This window comes from Dermacentor silvarum, chromosome 4 (assembly GCF_013339745.2).
Source record: "Dermacentor silvarum isolate Dsil-2018 chromosome 4, BIME_Dsil_1.4, whole genome shotgun sequence".
Taxonomy (NCBI): Eukaryota; Metazoa; Arthropoda; class Arachnida; order Ixodida; family Ixodidae; genus Dermacentor; species Dermacentor silvarum.
The window spans coordinates 136,183,655-136,200,794 of NC_051157.2; the positions used below are offsets into that span (position 1 = coordinate 136,183,655).

Below are 17,140 nucleotides of genomic sequence, written 5' to 3' on the forward strand. Positions count from 1 at the left end.
AATGGCATGACAGGAGTGGCCGGATTGACATTAGAATCAGAATTAAATTTTATTAATACATATGAAGTTATTACAACATGTGATATGGGGTTTATTGGCGTTAGGTCCAGATCAAAGAGCACCCGAGCAGTTCCAGCCAAACGCCAGCGCGAGGCAAAACCAGCGACGCCGATCCGTTCGTCTTTCTCTTCCTCACTTCAGCAGCCATGCGACCACAGCGACGCTTGTGCTAACTTCGTCATTACAAAGGCCCCACGAGAGAAGACTAGCCATCCTGGCGACTCACGGTGACGACACGATAGAGGGATCGTAATACGGTTTAAGCCGGCTAACGTGCACAGTCTCGCGACCACGACGCCGCAGATCGTCAGACAGCGTGAGAGGTTCGACCACATAGTTTACAGCAGATGTACAGGCGACGATCCGGTAGGGTCCGTGGTATTTAGCCAGCAGCTTAGACGAAAGACCGGGAACGTGAGGCGGAATCCACAACCAGACGAGGGAGCCGACACGGAAAGTGGTAGGGCTCAGGTCGGTGTCATGTCGATTCCGCTGGTGGGCTTGACCTTCCGTCGTGAAGGTACGGGCAAGTTGGCGGCATTCTTCAGCGTACCTGGCTACTTCTGATATGGGTCGATATTCAGAGGCGTCAGGTTGGTATGGCAATACTGTATCGAGCGTGCACGAGGGTTCTCGTCCATACAATAAAAAGAATGGTGAAAAGCCTGTGGTTGCTTGAGTCGCGGTATTGTAAGCGTAGGTGACAAAAGGGAGAATCATGTCCCAATTGGAGTGGTCCGACGCGACGTATGCAGTGAGCATTTCGCCAAGAGTGCGATTGAAGCGCTCAGTTAATCCATTGGTTTGCGGATGGTACGCGGTTGATGTACGGTGGACGACGTGGCACCCGGCAAGGAGAGCTTCGACCACTTGGGAAAGAAAGACACGTCCTCTGTCACTGAGGAGTTCTCGAGGAGCGCCATGTCGAAGCACGAAATTGCGCAGGATGGAGAAAGCAACCTCACGTGCTGTAGCGGCAGGAAGGGCGGCAGTCTCAGCATACCGGGTGAGATGGTCAACACCAACGATTATCCACCGGCTTCCAGACGTAGAGCATGGGAGTGGGCCGTAAAGGTCGATGCCGACCTTATCGAAAGGCCGCGCAGGGCAAGGTAAAGGCTGAAGAGCGCCGGTCGAGCGTTGCGGAGGAATCTTGCGTTGTTGGCATGCTTCGCAAGCACGGATATACTTTAGGACAAAGCTGTACATACCGCGCCAGTAGAAGCGTCGGCGCAACCTTGCGTAAGTTTTCAGCACGCCTGCGTGAGCACTGTGTGGGTCGGCATGAAAAGCAGCGCAGATGTCAGAGCGCATGTGACGAGGTATTACGAGAAGCCACTTGCGACCACCCGGTATATAGTTGCGGCGGTAGAGCAGGTTGTCTCGCACGGTAAAATGAGAGGCTTGACGGCGGAGCGCGCGGGAGGGCTGATTGGCGGTGGAATCCGACAGAAGGTCGAGAAGGGCAACAATCCACGGATCCTTCCGTTGCTCCGAATGCATGGACTCGACGTTGAGCGCTGAGATAGCGGTGTACTGTGCCGAGAGTGACGCTGTATCGGGGGGTAGAGGAGAGCGAGAAAGGGCGTCCGCGTCAGAATGCTTGCGGCCAGACCTGTAGACCACTTGGATATCATACTCTTGAAGCCGCAGGGCCCACCGACCGAGGCGGCCCGAGGGATCCTTCAAAGTCGACAACCAGCAAAGAGCGTGGTGGTCCGTGACGACATAAAACGGGTGGCCATAAAGGTAGGGTCGGAACTTGGCAAGAGCCCAGACTATAGCCAGGCACTCTTTCTCAGTGGTTGAATAGTTGGCCTCGGCCTTTGTGAGGGTTCGGCTCGCGTAGGCGACAACATACTCGTGATAGCCAGGCTTCCGTTGCGCGAGCACCGCACCAAGGCCCACGCCGCTTGCATCAGTGTGCACCTCCGTAGGCGCCCGGGGATCGTAGTGCCGGAGAATCGGAGGAGCTGTGAGCAGCTGGCGTAGCGTCTGAAATGCGTCATCACATTCACGAGACCAGTGAGACATGTCGGTGCCAACGGTGAGAAGTCGCGTCAAAGGTGCGATAATGGTCGCGAAATTGCGCACAAAGCGACGAAAATAAGAACAAAGGCCGATGAAGCTCCGGAGGGTCTTCAGTGACGTCGGCTTAGGGAAGTCGGCGACAGCTCGAAGTTTCGCAGGATCAGGGAGGACGCCGTCTTTGGACACAACGTGGCCCAAGATAGTCAAGGTGCGAGCTGCAAAGCGACACTTTTTGATATTTAGCTGAAGACCAGCGTTCTTAAGACATGTCAAAACTTGGTGGAGACGTGAGAGGTGCGTCGAGAAGTCTGAAGAAAACACGACGATGTCATCCAGGTAGCATAGGCAAATGTTCCATTTGAGACCACGAAGTATGTTGTCCATCATGCGCTCGAAAGTTGCGGGCGCATTACAGAGCCCGAATGGCATGACGGTAAATTCATATAGCCCATCAGGGGTGACAAACGCCGTCTTCGGTCGATCGCATTCGGCCATGGGAACCTGCCAGTAGCCAGATCGTAGGTCCAATGACGAGAAGTACTCAGCGCCTTGTAAACAATCGAGTGCATCGTCAATGCGGGGTAAAGGGTAGACGTCCTTCCGTGTGACTTTGTTTAGGCGGCGGTAATCGACACAGAAACGAATAGAACCATCTTTTTTTCGCACTAGCACAACTGGAGGAGACCACGGACTCTGGGATGGTTGAACGACGCCACGCTCGAGCATGTCATTCACTTGGTCGCTGATTACACGACGCTCCGCCGCTGAAACGCGATAGGGGCGTTGTCTGAGGGGAGAGTGGGACCCGGTGTCGATGTGGTGGGAAACACTGTTCGTACGACCCAAGGCGTGTTCCGTACAGTCGAACGAAGAACGGAAAGTATCTAGGAGAGACAGGAGTTGCTCGCGGTGCTCGAGGGAAAGGTTGGCGTCAACGCATGAATCAAAGACTTCGGTAGCCAATCGGGAGCTTTTCGGAAATGGTGTCATGGCGTCGAGCGAAAGGCCAGAAGAGGAGCCAGGCACGTCCAAACACTCCGACATGTCAATAGGTTCGACACAGCCGAGGCACTCGTCGCGAAGCAGAGTCAGCGGGTATTGGAACGGGTTGTCCACTAGCATAATTGTTGTACCAGCGGCTACGTCAAGAACGGCGAATGGAAGTGGTAGAGATTTGCGGTGAAGAAAAACAGATGAAGGCGTGAACAGTACCGAGGCGTCGGGCGCCGATGGACACAACAAAGCGACTGGTGTTGAAGTGCTTGGTGGCAGATCAGTATCGGCGGCGACAATAATTTTTAAGGGGGCGGGAGAGGCGGCAGGCAGAGTGGTGTTAACGACAGACAGAGCAACTTCGGCACGGGCACAGTCAATGACGGCACGGTGGCGCGACAGAAAGTCCCATCCCAGGATGACGTCATGGGAGCAAGAAGGCAGAACCAGGAACTCAATTGTGTAAACTACGTCCTGAATAACGATCCTAGCGGTGCATGCGGCTGAAGGTTCGATGGGCTCCGTGGTGGCAGTACGAAGTACAAGGCCAGAAAGTGATGTGGTGACCTTCCTAATCTTACGGCAAAGAGTCTCACGTATGACGGAAACCGCAGCGCCCGTGTCGATGAGTGCGAATGTAGCGGCTCCTTCAACCTGTATTTCTATAATGTTTTGCGGCGATAGCGGAGGTCTTGGGCATTTCGACAAGCGTGCAGCTCTTGCCTCCGAAGCTGCAGCATTTAGTTTCCCTCGTTGGAAGGCGGGCGACGACGCATCGGCGATATCGAACGGCGACGCGGTGATGGTGAACGACGGGGGCTGAAGTTCTGACGACCGGTCCAGAAGTTCGGCGATGGGTTCGAATCAGCATGCTGGTGGGATGCAGGTACCTGTGGCTCAACGACGACGTCCTGACGCGGCAGGCGACGGCGACAAAAGCGCGCCACATGTACCGCGATACCGCACGAGAAGCATATCGGCCGATTGTCCCGCGTGCGCCAGGGATCTTGTGGCCGGAAGTACTGAGGGGGCATTTGAGGGACAGGGAGAAGCGCTGAGCGCGGTGGCGGCGCCGAGTAGGGGAGTGTCGTTGGTCTAGGACGCGACACGACTTCAGCGTACGTCAAAGGTGCAGCAATCTGAGCTGGTGCAGCAATCTGTTGGACTGGTGGAAGGGCCTCTGCAACCTGCTCGCGGATGGCCTGCTGCACGGCCGAGGACAAAGGTTGGACAGGCTCCTGGGTGAGAGGGAGCAGCGAGAGCTGGCGGGCGACCTCTTCACGAATGAAGGCTTTGATCTGAGGCAGGAGAGACCCGTCATCAGCCTGTCCGTGAGCAGTCACCAAACTGGAAAGGGAGGCCACTTGAGGAACAGTTTGGCGGGCGAGCGCTCGTTGCCGGCGTAATTCATCGAAGCTTTGGCAATATGTGACTACGGCTGCAACGGTGGTAGGATTCTTGGCCATGAGCATCTGAAAAGCATCGTCTTCAATGCCCTTGAGGATTTCTTTAATCTTATCTTCCTCAGTCATCGTTCGGCTCACGCGGTTGCAGAGATCTATGACGTCCTCGATGTAACTAGTGAAAGTCTCGCCCGGCTGTTGCGCTCGGTAGCGAAGGCGCTGTTCAGCGCGAAGCTTTCGCACCGCAGGACGGCCAAATACTTCCGCGAATGCAGTCTTAAGGTCATTCCATGTCGCAATGGTTGCTTCATGGTTGCGGAACCAGAGGTGGGCGACACCCGCAAGATAAAAATAACCTTGGTGAGCTTTGTCCGATCGTCCCATTTGTTGTTGTTGCTCACCCGTTCGTACGACGAAAGCCAGTCGTCGACGTCGGCATCAGCGGTGCCACTGAACACAGCCGGGTCTCGTTCACGAACGGCACCACAGGTGACTTGCACAGTTGACGAAGTGGGTCGCTCACCGGCGTCGTCTGGCATGGTGGTGGGGGTAGCGGAGGGCAGAGTGCGGCTGCGGAGTTCCAGGGCGAGTTGGTAGGATAGTTAGTATACCCAGCACTTCCACCAAATGATGTGGGGTTTATTGGCGTTAGGTCCAGATCAAAGAGCACCCGAGCAGTTCCAGCCAAACGCCAGCGCGAGGCAAAACCAGCGACACCGATCCGTTCGTCTTTCTCTTCCTCACTTCAGCAGCCATGCGACCACAGCGACGCTTGTGCTAACTTCGTCATTACACATGTAATATACAGGAGGAGGTCCCGGAATCGGAGACTGAATTGGGATCTTCTGTACATAGTATACACGAAAGGAAAAGTAAACTTAGTTAACGCAGCGTCAGTAATAAATACAACTATAAAAACAAATTAGAAAGGCAGCAATTATAAGAACAGTAGAACACGAATTAAATCAAAATAAGTTAAGCAACATAGGGAAACATGAACAAATTGAACAGAAAAATGGGCTTGTTTAAACAGTTTCATACGTGAATAATAAGCATGATATAAATTTCAGTGTTTACCAACGAAAATGCAAACGCATGCATTATGTGGCATATACAAAAAAAATTTATGTAAGGCTCGGTTCGTTAACAAGGAACTTTTTGAATTCTGTATGTAAATGAATGTAGTGTCAATAATTTTATAACAAAAGGTAGCGAGTTCCGTAATAAAAAAGCGCTAAAATGAACTGAGTGCTTGCTGTATTTGGTTCTAACTTTGGGTAAGATGAGATTTTTCTTGAGAGCAAATCTAGTGCTGTTAGTGTTGTCTAGAAAAGAAGACGGAATGAAAGAAAAGGGGAGTCGATTATTGATATGCTTGTATAACCGGATACCTCGATTATATTTAACTATGTCGGACACTGTAAGGATAATATTGGCTTGTAATAATTGTTTGGCGTTGATGTGGTATAAGCTAAATGTTATTATTTTTATTGCTCTATTCTGGACGATTTGTAGCGGCGCAAGATGAGTACTCTATGCATTACCCCATGCAATTTTACAGTAGTTGATATGTGAATGAATGAATGAATGAATGAATGAATGCATAATACAATGATATGAAAAAAAAGGGACGAGCTCAAATGAGGATGCGTATACCATAGGACATTTTTTTGCTTTTTACGTCTAAATGTTGTGATGAAAAATTAATATTATATCTAGTCTGACGCCCAAATACATGCAGTCATCACTAGCCTGGATCGAGTAATGTGGCATGCAAATGGCAGGAACCGGAACTAATGACCATTTATGTGAAGTAAGACAATGAACTTAGTTTTATCTGGATTAAATTGTAATCTGTTTCATTTACACCAGTGTAATATGTTGAGAAGGTCCGCACTAAGTTTATCTACTAGGCAGTTCATGCTTTTAGCCGAGTTAAATATTGTAGTATCATCAGCATACAGCAAACAATTACGGTGCGTGATGAAATTAGGTAGATCATTATTATAAATAAAAAATAAAAGTTGGACCAAATTGGACCCTTGTGGTATCCCTATATTAGTCATTATTTCCTTTGAGTAAGTCCCGGAAACACGACATGACATGACACGAAAAACGTGACATGAATGGCAAGCCCCGTCACGTCATGAAAAGTATGACCTGACATGCACGGAATGGTATGTAGTTGTTTTGATTCTGACGAAAGACGGAGGCCCATGTAACACACACAGTTGCTTACTTCGCAAAAACACGTTCGCCTATTTTCTACCAATTGGAAGAGCTCCGTACGATGTTGCATAGTCAGCTGCCTGAAAAATGTTTCTAATGACATTGATTCGCACAGAAAAGGGGTCAGCACAATTTTGTCTTAGTTTGCTGTTGTAAATAAGATTGTAAATAGTGATGTTTTGTGTTCCACGGCTTATGCTAACTCCGATAACACGGGGAACTTTTTCATGAGCGCTCTTTTGCTCGCCTTGCTTCCGCAGCCTTCTCTTCGATGCCAGAAAATGTTGACCCAAGTATCAAAGGCAGCGCATCTTGATCTGGCTCCGGCAACTATAAGACCAAATTTTAGGGGCGAAGCTCCTTAGGACCGAGCCTTGTCCCTCCCTCGTCGTACGTAGCTCTGGTTTGCATGGAGACCGCTAGGGGCGCTGCGGTGCACAAATGCGTTCGTTCCCGAGGCGCGCTCTCTTTCTCTCTCGTCCGCAGCTCTGGTTTGCATGGAGTCCGCTAGGGGCGCTGCGGTGCACAAGGGCGTTCGTTCCCGACGCGCGCTCTCTTTCTCTTCAGCCATGGATGATGACGTTCGCTTCTGATAACGGCGCGCCCGCTATGGATGAAAAGACGAGAGTGGCGGCTCAACTCCAAGCGGAGTCGAGGGCTCGCAAAGCTGCTGCAGCACGGCGACGCAGACAACAAGCAGAACTGGAGTCTAGGGCGCGGGAAGCTGCAGCAAAACAGCAACGCCGGCAAGCGGACCTGGAGCTGAGGGCTCGCGAAGCTGCTGCAGCACGGCAACGACTACATGCAAAGCTGCAGCAGTATGGCAACGCCGGCAAGCGGACCCGGAGCAGAAGGCTCCCGAAGCTCGCGCTTGAACCGAGCATCGGCGCCACCAAACTCAGCTAGAGAACGCTTCCGGCGTTTTGCCGCCGCTTCCCGCACTCTCGCCGCCTCTGGGTCCACTTGCCGGCGTCGGGGGATGCACGGTTAACCAAAAGATCCCCCTGTGCTTCGCCCACTAATCATCATTCACTTCGTGGATATGCGGTGATTTTTTTCAAATAATTTCTCGACAGGGACACATATATACTTTACAGCTTGATTCCGCCACTGTAATACCTAGCACACGTGAAGAATTTATCTTAACATCTCTGTCACCTTCGCCAGATGTCAAAGCAGGCGAAATTGCAGCACTCATGGCATATTTTCTAACAAACATCATTTACTTCGCATTTCTAGAAGTATTCAGGTTACCTTTTTATTGTCAAATCCACTTTGAACCATCGTTTAGATATTACAAATTTTATAGCTAGTCTGTAGCGAAACTTGAACCATGTACGTCATTGACGAGAATCTCTGAAGACTGACTTCTAAGTTCCAAATTACACATCAAGTTGTTAACTACCACAGATCCTAATGCATTTGAAATGCTAATGGTAACTTAGGACATCTATGTTTCCTGGTTAGTTTAGGATGATACAGTCTGCAACTTTAGTGGACGCAATAGTATAGCGAACGAACTAGAGAACTAGGGAAGTGGAGACAGCTAATCCTTTCTTTTTTGTAAATCTGCTGGTGGTTTTTCTTTCTAACGTAGCAAAGGTAACGGTTGCGCGAAACATCTCCCAAGCGGTGCACCCCTGAGAAGCCACACACATGGAAGGGGGTGCGCTTGCACCCGTCCGTAAACCGGTGGGTGTCCAGCTGTGGGGCATAAATCACGAACTTTTGGCTGCCCGACATGGCTGCAGAAGGTGAGTGGTTTGTGCTGTACTTGAAGTTGCCCCCGCACGTCGGTGCACTTTGAATACTCACAGGAATTATTAGACGTCCGAATAAGCTGTAGTATACTCTAATATACAGATCGAAGGGCGCAGCGAAGACGAGGACACGATTAAAGGCACATATAGAATACACGCACAAGGCAAAAATATGTGCACGGAGCTTATTAGAGTAATGAACTAACAAGCCATGACTAAAGAGTTTTAATATAGCTATGCAACGCGGCAGTTTCATTTTACGGAGACGAACATGATTACTCTTCAGTAAAAGCGAAATAAGGCATTTCCCGCTAAATATTTATCAGGGTTGTATTCCTATGGCAGTTGCATCTCGGCAAATCGAAAACTAAAGCTTTAGTCTCTTGCCTGAGTCTGCATTGTACATTTTTTCAGCCGCTGGTGCCGTTCACAAACGCAGAATTCACGTAGGTAAGCTCACAAGCGACAATCAGACTGCCCACTGGAGTTCTGTAATGTGCCCTTGACAACGGTGTCACTCCAAGTAATGTCGTAAAGCAGTGAAATATGCCAAGCAGTATAGATGTAGCGCAACGCTAGTGGTGACAAGGACCAAGTGGGCATCGTGCGTTCTTATACGGCGCTCAGTACTCGTCTGGAGGAATCGTTGTGTTAATCGCTCACCAGCATTTACTGCCACCCATGTACATCGATGCAATGGCAAGCTCTCGCAATCAACATGGTGAGTCAGCGCTACTCAGCCGACAATGCTGTCAATGCTAGCCGACAATGCAAAACCGACAGTGCCACAACTGCCAACTTACCGATATATGTGTTGGTGTTGTAATCTGGCGAAGAAAACGTCTGTCGACGTTGGCCTTCAAGCAGCTTCCACGAGCCGCTGCGGTTGTTTCCGAGGTCGTACCCGCAGGCGTCACCCCAATCAAAGTCACAGGAACCCTCCTTTGGCTCTGCAGTGGATTTCAAGCATAGTTGACGGAACAAGAAAATGTTCATGAGACAAATAGGGGCTTAAGTTTCGCAAGCAAAACCTAAGAAGGTCATACAATTCCGGTACATTTTGTTTATTTGCCTAAAGTTGTGATTGCATGAACACGAACTGAAGAAAGCGGTTCCGTTCCCCTTTTGCTTAGAAACCGTCTACAGCCATGATGCGAGTTTTAGTTCATGCTCCGCTACAGGCATGAATTACCGACTAGGCAGACCCGTCATGTCTTGGAGGAGGTCTGTGCAAGGAAAAAATATTAAATAGAACGAAATCATGACCCTTACACACTTATAGGAAGACACAGTGAGCGAAAAAGGTTTTAAGGATAAAACCACAAAATTGCCTCTGTCGTAGGAAAAAAAAAAAAAAACAGAGAACGGGGTGGGCTACACTCTCATATTTAAGGTGGCTTTATTTCCAGAACTGCAGCCTTGCATGTATTGTATCAATATGAAAAGCTTGAGACTTTTCATTGTAGATGTTCTTCTAGACACGTGTATTCGTGCAAAACCTTTTTTGTTCGTCGTCAGGAGACAGGGCAACAACCACGAAAAGCGTCGCCGCAACAATATACATTTAGCTTTTCCATAAGACCAAACATTTCCTCGCCTTAGACGATTGTCTAGTTGCGGTGTGTAGCGCGCCGATTACGTTGTGGCCTTGCCTTTCAGCGGGTGGTAATCATTGTCCCCTCTGTTGTCCTCAACTGTTGTACTGCTGCTGTTCAGGCGGGCTTAGCATGGAGACACACGGCACAGGTCTCGAAATTTAAATTTTCTGTCAATTGTCACTCATTGCGGAGTCGACCGTGTATTGTGAGAGTAGCGTGTTACCGTCACCTAGCGGGGAGGCACTGCACCTTCGAGGATCTTTGAGGGCAGCTTTCATATGATCCACATGGTGACGCACCTCACCATTCTGGCACCTCATTTATTTATTTATTAGCTTATTATTTAAATACTGCCAATGCCAATACAACATTATATAGGTGAGTGAGAGTTCAAAGTGTGTTCAACTCAGCAATCTTGAAGGAATAATGATCAGGGCTGCTGGTGATCGAGCCCATGACCTCCATCCAGGCTGGTGCCCAGATGAAGTCACGTGCATCAACAGATGGCGCAATCTCCACCACACTTGGAGAATCTGCTTCGTTACCTCACGCAGAATCAGAATTTTATGATCTAGCTCGAACGTGCAGTGAACTGCTCAAAGCAAAACAGTAAGGCAGCGAGTATTTGACCTGTTGTCGTGGATATTCTGGTTTGCTGTCAAGTTAAAAAACGAGCAAGTCTGCACAAATACGGCCTGTTTTTATCCTTGAAAAGCACTCATTTCGTTTTAGACACCATCCATACTGTTTGCTCATTCGTTGTTAGAAGAAAAGAGATGCTTTTCACTTGTTTTACACCGTTTCTCTTCGTGAACAGTTAATTGTCTGCAGAAACAAGCAATGTACCACTGTCATGGACAATCTTCTCAAAAACCCGGAACGTTGCAAATATTCTTCGCAACTCTTCATTACAGTTGGCGGACTGAATTTTCTTCATGCTGCGCACTTCGAGCCACTTGCTGTAGGCGTATAAAATTATCAACATTTCACTTTTCATGGGAGCAGCTAAATCGGCATAAGTAACATGTCTGGGTTTAGTTGGTCGGTTCCGCATTGGGTCTGGTACCTTAGGATGTTGGCAACAAGTCGCACAACATTTGACATGACTTTGAATATCTTTGTTTACACCAGACCGCCAAAAAGTAACTCCGAACGCAATCCTTCATCTCCACTGTCCCCTTGTGATTTGCGTTTGCCAACTCAGGCCAATCTGTCCATACCTTCGTTGGGATTACGACTCATGGTTCCAAGATTAGGCGCCTATATTGCACGGAGAGTTCCCCTTCAGAGGTATGGCGAGTATTGTGCACTTTAAGGTTGGTTGTCTCCCACCCAAGACCATTATCAAACCTTGAGCCACTACACGATCTGGTGTCATCAACTTCGCTAGTTGAGGTGGTGTCTGCTCGGAACTCGCAATGAGTTCTAGCATGAACACGTCGCCTGGTTGGTGCTACTCATCCTTGTTTCATGACAGTGGTGGCCTTCTTAGTGCATCAGCGTTTTAATGCAGATAGTCGGGACAATACACATGAGTGTAGTCGCAGGTTGCCAGTTTAAGGCACCAACGTTTTATACGCAGCGACAGATGAATTTGTGGCAGAAATTTCTTTTCTCACGGGATTTCTAGGCGTGGCCGATGCTCAGTTATTATTATTTATTTAATACCGCTACAATGTCATCCAAATATGCCGTGATGAAACTGACTCCCACCGTTAACGAATACAAGACCTATGCCTCGCTGTGAGTTCCTTTTTTTCTCTCAAGAAATTTTGAAGCAAACTGCACTTTGAGCCTCCCGGACCATGTCATCTTTTTTTTTTTTTTTTTGCTATCACTGCGCCCATTCCTTTTGAGATTGCGTGTACTGAGAGCAGGGCCGGTATTTTGTAGCGATGCGTTATGCTTTATTCTATTCTAGTCTTATCATCCACTGCTCTTAACTGATCCCGTTGATAACGTCGCTCTGACCACTCACCAAGCGCGAAAAGGCATTAGCATCGGAAAGGCATCGCTAGAAAATACCAGCCCAGAAACGGTTTTGCTTCGGCATCACTGCACGAATACGATTAAACTTGTAACAATTTATTTTCAAAGGCTGTCCTTGGTGCTGATTTCCCCATTGAGAAAATGTTTTTCTGTAGAACGTTATAAATGCCTGCAGCGACTGTGGCTCTGTTAGGCAGGAAACAATCGTATATTCCAATGGCCCCAAGTGAGGTCTTAGGCGATGCCTTTGTAGTGAAGATGAACACCTTAAAAATGGCGGCAACATTTTGTTCTGAAAATTATGACTACTACAACCCCGTGACAGAGATATTGAACAGATTAGCACCAAGTGCGATTTCGCTAACTTGAGTCGTAAGCCGGCCTCGATCACCCTTGACAGTACCTTGCCAAATCGTTCAGCATGCTCAACATTGTTTTTGCCATTGATGTGAAACTCGACATGGCCGGCGATGAATAGGACTGGCATCACCAGTATTTATGTGATGCTTAACAATTGAAGTTTGGCCCAATTGTCGATTATTGAGGTCGAACATGTCTTGGTAGGAAACCAAAAGGCAACACAGAGCTGCTGCTTGTTCAGGTAATAGGAACGCAGCAATCATGGGGCTAAAGGTTGCGTCAAGGCAAATAGCATTCTGTGGACATGGTGAAGAACCGGAGCAGCCGTCTAAGGAAAACGCCGCGACGTGGTCATCTCCTATAGCGCGCAGCGTTGCAACCGATATGCTTTGGGGTAGAACTTGCTTTGTTGGTCGAAAATTGACGACGGGGAGGCATGTCCGGTTATTGGCGACGGTTACGATGGGGTGGGGCACAGTGATATCGTGCATCTAAAGGACATTAGGAACAGGAGTAGCGATGTAATCACCATCGGGCACAGAGAAAGATGATAGCAAATCGACAAAAGTCAAGGTTTTAGGCGGCAGGCGGACGAAGGCCGTCGTACTAAAGTTGTTCGGCAGTTCAGCACAAATATGCGCCAGCAGAGGAAGTTGGAGGCAAAGGGTACCGGTAGAGCAGTCGATCAAAGCTGAATGCGCCGTAAAAAAAGTCTAGTCCGATGATTATGTTATGGGGACAATTGGTCAGCACTGTAAAAAGAACTGGAACGTGGCAGTCGGCGATACTTATCCGGGAAGTACACATTCCAGTGACGGCAACACTGCTGCCATCGGCGACGCGTACGGCTCCTGTAGTAGCCGGCTTGAGAACCTTCTTCAGTCGACGACGGAGGTTATTACTCATTATGGACACCTGGGCTCCAATATCTATTAACGCCCTCAAAGGGACACCGTCGACGTGGACATCAAGTAAGTTCTGGTTCGTTGCGAGTGTCAATAGAGGATTTTGGCACGACGAAGATAATGCAGCGCTACCCCCAGGAGCTGCATGGTCTAATTTTCCGTCCGGGAGGGCACATAATTGGTCGGCTACGAATAGCGGACGTGGCTGGGGCGACGGGGACCGACGGCGCTGAGGTGATGACGAGCGAGCGAGACGACTGTCATCGATAGATACGTCAGAGGTAGAAGGCATACGGCGAGGCGAGTAGCGGCGAGGGTCGGCATATAGGCGAGGAGACGGGGAGAGGTAGCTCGAATACGGCGATATCCACGAGGTGCGGCAGTGGCGAGCAACGTGGCCAATGCGGTGGCAACGGAAGCAACTGGGCTTGTCATCCGGAGTTCTCCACTCTGTAGGGTTGCGGTATCTGGGAAGGGAATACAGATCGCTGCGAGGCGCAGCTGTCGGCACCAGTCGGGCTTCAGGTCGGGAGACGGAGCAGGCAGCAGGAAAACCGAGGTTGGCAAATTCTTGCCACACAACTTCCTGAATGAGGTAGATCGCCGGGGCTAGTTGGTCAATGGTGGGGTCATGTGGGCGTGGATGGAACAGGGCAGGACTTGCCGCCCCGATCTCGCGGCGAACAACACGTGTGACTGTCTCATTAGAGGGGGTGAAGCGGTAAGGGCGACGCAGGACGACGTCGCAGCCCTGTTGGGGAGCCGGGAGAACTGTGGAATGACGCGGCGGCTTTTGGCGAGCTCAAAGCGGCGGCATTCCTTGACAATGACGTCGATGGTGGACGCATTGTTGAATATCAACAAGTTAAACGCATCGTCTGCGATCCCTTTGAGAACGTGGCCTACTTTGTCAACTTCGACCATCTTCTCGTCGACTTTCCGGCAAAGAGCGAGCACGTCCTGTATGTACGAGACATACGATTCAGTGGAAGACTGTACTCGAGTAGCAAGCTCTTTTCTTGCAGCCAGCTGCCGACCAGTCGGATTTCCAAAAACGGTCGCGGAGCTTCTCCTTGAAAGCAGTCCCAGCTAGAGATCTCCTCCTCGTGTGTCCGGAACCAGACACGAGGTGTTCCGCCCAAGTAGAAGAGGACATTCGCTAGCATTATGGTAGGGCCCCAGTGGTTGTTGCGGCTAACAAGCTCATACATGCCGAGCCAGTCATCAACGTCGACATTATCTTGGCCGGAGAATATGCCAGGATCGCGCGGAGTGGCAACCGCGACGTACGTTGTGGTTGGAGTCGCAGTAGTAGCAGCAGACGAGGTGTCGTTACGGGGAGCCATGGTGCAAAGCTGGACGGTGTGGCCGCTGCGGAGCTCCGTGGCGAGGACGGGGAACGGCAGGCTCCACCAAAAATGTTACGCGAACGAAGGAATAAGTACTGGAGACTATTTACAAAATATATTTACAAAGGATAGCTGCAGCGCTGGCCAGTTCAGCCGAGAGCTCGAGAGCAAAGCGCAGTTCGTCTTCTTCATCTGGGCGCCCGCGCGCATCGTCCAGAAGAAACACGCAATATGCATGTAGCAATATCACTCGGATTGACATTCGCCCAAGAGATTTCCCCCAGTGTGGTTTAGGAAGCGAGCACGGTGCTTTCCTCGCAACAATGGTAATCGTATCATGTAATCACCACTAACGCAGTTGGTGCATTCACTCTTGCGAACTAGCACTATCGACGCTGCCCACTCAGAATGTTAGGTAGGTTTAAGGACACCTTGTAGTTGCAATGGAAGCATTTCATCCTCTTATAATTTATTACCAGGGCAAATTGTACGAGTGAAGTTTTGCAGAGCTTGGGCGCAGCATTCTGCTGTATAAAGGCACTACGCAAACGGTGTAGCCCTTGGCACCTTGTTTAAGCACATTCGAGACCATAAAACAAGGATTTTTCAAGCGAAGCTTGTATTGCCTCACTCGTGTCGGCGTCGGTGTTGATGTTGGTGTTGATGTTGGCGTACGAAAAAGCGCAAGCCGCGTGAAAATAAAGATTTTCTTGTCGGCCAACTCTGGGCCACCCAGCAAGCCTGCGAGGCGGCGAAGAGGCAAGACCTCGATGTCCCCACGTGGGAGGCCTAGGCCCAGCCAACTAAACTGGTGATTTAAATAAATGTTTGTTCCTCCTCCTCCTCCTGCTCGGGCTGGCGGATTTGAACCACCGACCTCCGTGTGTTGCGAGACCACCACACTAAAAGGCTGATTCACACTAGGCCGACACGTCACCGATTTTGGTGTGCATAATGTTTGCGACAGCGTTTTCCGTCATGTAAACTGCTCGCGTCATCAGTCGGCATAACGAAATCGTTGTGTGTCGGCTTAGTGTGCATCAGCCTTAACCGATTGAGCCATTGTCGGTTCATCATACGCGCCATTTAAAGCGGAGCTTTATATGCCTGAAAACGTAGACGCGGCGCCCACGGCTGGCGCGCGCGATCACGCCATACCCCAGCCAATCAGAGGCGTCCCCTACCTCCGGACGAGGAAAAAGCAGTCAGATGGGGAAGCCACGTTTCGTTCGTTGAACCGAAGAGCAAGCAGCGATGAGGAATGGTAGTGGGAGCGGGCTCGTGAACGTGCTCGGGCTCGCAGGGCGAATCCTGAGCGCCGGCAAGCTGAAGGCGAAGCGAAGCGACAACGACGGGCCGATCCTCAGGTTAGGGCTGCAATCGCCGAAGCACAACGACAGGCGCCGGGCGAATCCAACCCCTCCCCTATAGGATTGGGCAAGCTTCGCGTGCGCCCCTGTTCCCGCTAGGGGAGGGGTTTTACAATGTGTTTGTATTGTTGCCGTCACCTGAACCATCTGAGTTTCTCCTTCAAGGCAGATGCGCAGTGCCGAAAAGCAATCTCTCGTTAGCAGGGTACAGCTGTTTTACTTCATGATTTGTAGTGACAGTAATTAGGCTCGAATCTTGAACCGGGCTCATATCTGAGCCAATGAAGCTGAGTCTTACTCCTGACCATGTGTGCAAATCTACTGGGCTCTTGGTAAATTTGGAAAATGCTTCTACCATGTTCGTTGACGTGTAGTCTGACTGCTGGGAGTCAGCTTCAAATATCCTAGTCTACTTCCAACTACAGGTGTTTGCCTTCTACTTTCAACATGACTAAGAATTTGAAGCAATAACTCCAACTACCAGACGCACTGAACTCATTGTGCGATGTTAAATATAATTTTTAGATATAATTTTAAATGCAGTTATTTCTCGTGACCGTGTACATCCAGGCCTTGTCGTCACTGATGGGTCACATCTATAGCAGTGCATTACGCAATGCAAAGCAGAATTTCATGGTTTAAATATAGTGGCAGTTGCCGCCACAGCGTTTCTCTACGTTGTTTGTGTATATTGCAAGTTAGAAGAATTTTATTTCATTATTAGCTCGTAAAGAATGAACTGTAGGCATGCTCGCTTGACGTCAGATTCCTCATATTTTTGTTGGGCATTAGCAATGTGGTCCTCAACAGTCACTACACAAAGTATTGAAGACATTTCTTTATTAGTTAAAGAAATAAACATTTTCTTCGTGGTATCTGCAAGTCAGCTTTATAAACATTATTTCCTAGTTGGGCTCCCATGGCGGTGATTTATTCCTATCTTGAGGGATAAATTGGATCATCGTGAAAAGCTGCGAACTTGCTTAACAGCACAGCAAAAGCAGCTCTCGCGTAGTTGGAGCTGCAGCTTTCGGAAAAGTGTAAAATGCATCATATTTTCGAAATGATCCTACCATATTCCTCGACCAAAGGC

At 49.4% G+C, this 17,140-nt stretch overlaps 1 protein-coding gene across 1 annotated transcript in view; it reads right to left on the minus strand.

Moving 5' to 3' along the window:
* The window catches only part of LOC119448918 (MAM and LDL-receptor class A domain-containing protein 2), a 666,053-nt gene that overhangs the window by 620,053 nt on the left and 28,860 nt on the right, over nt 1-17,140 (minus strand). Inside the window, exon 5 of the mRNA XM_049666563.1 lies at nt 9,280-9,426. Coding sequence (XP_049522520.1) covers nt 9,280-9,426 — 147 coding nt within the window. The remainder of the gene's footprint in view (nt 1-9,279; nt 9,427-17,140) is intronic.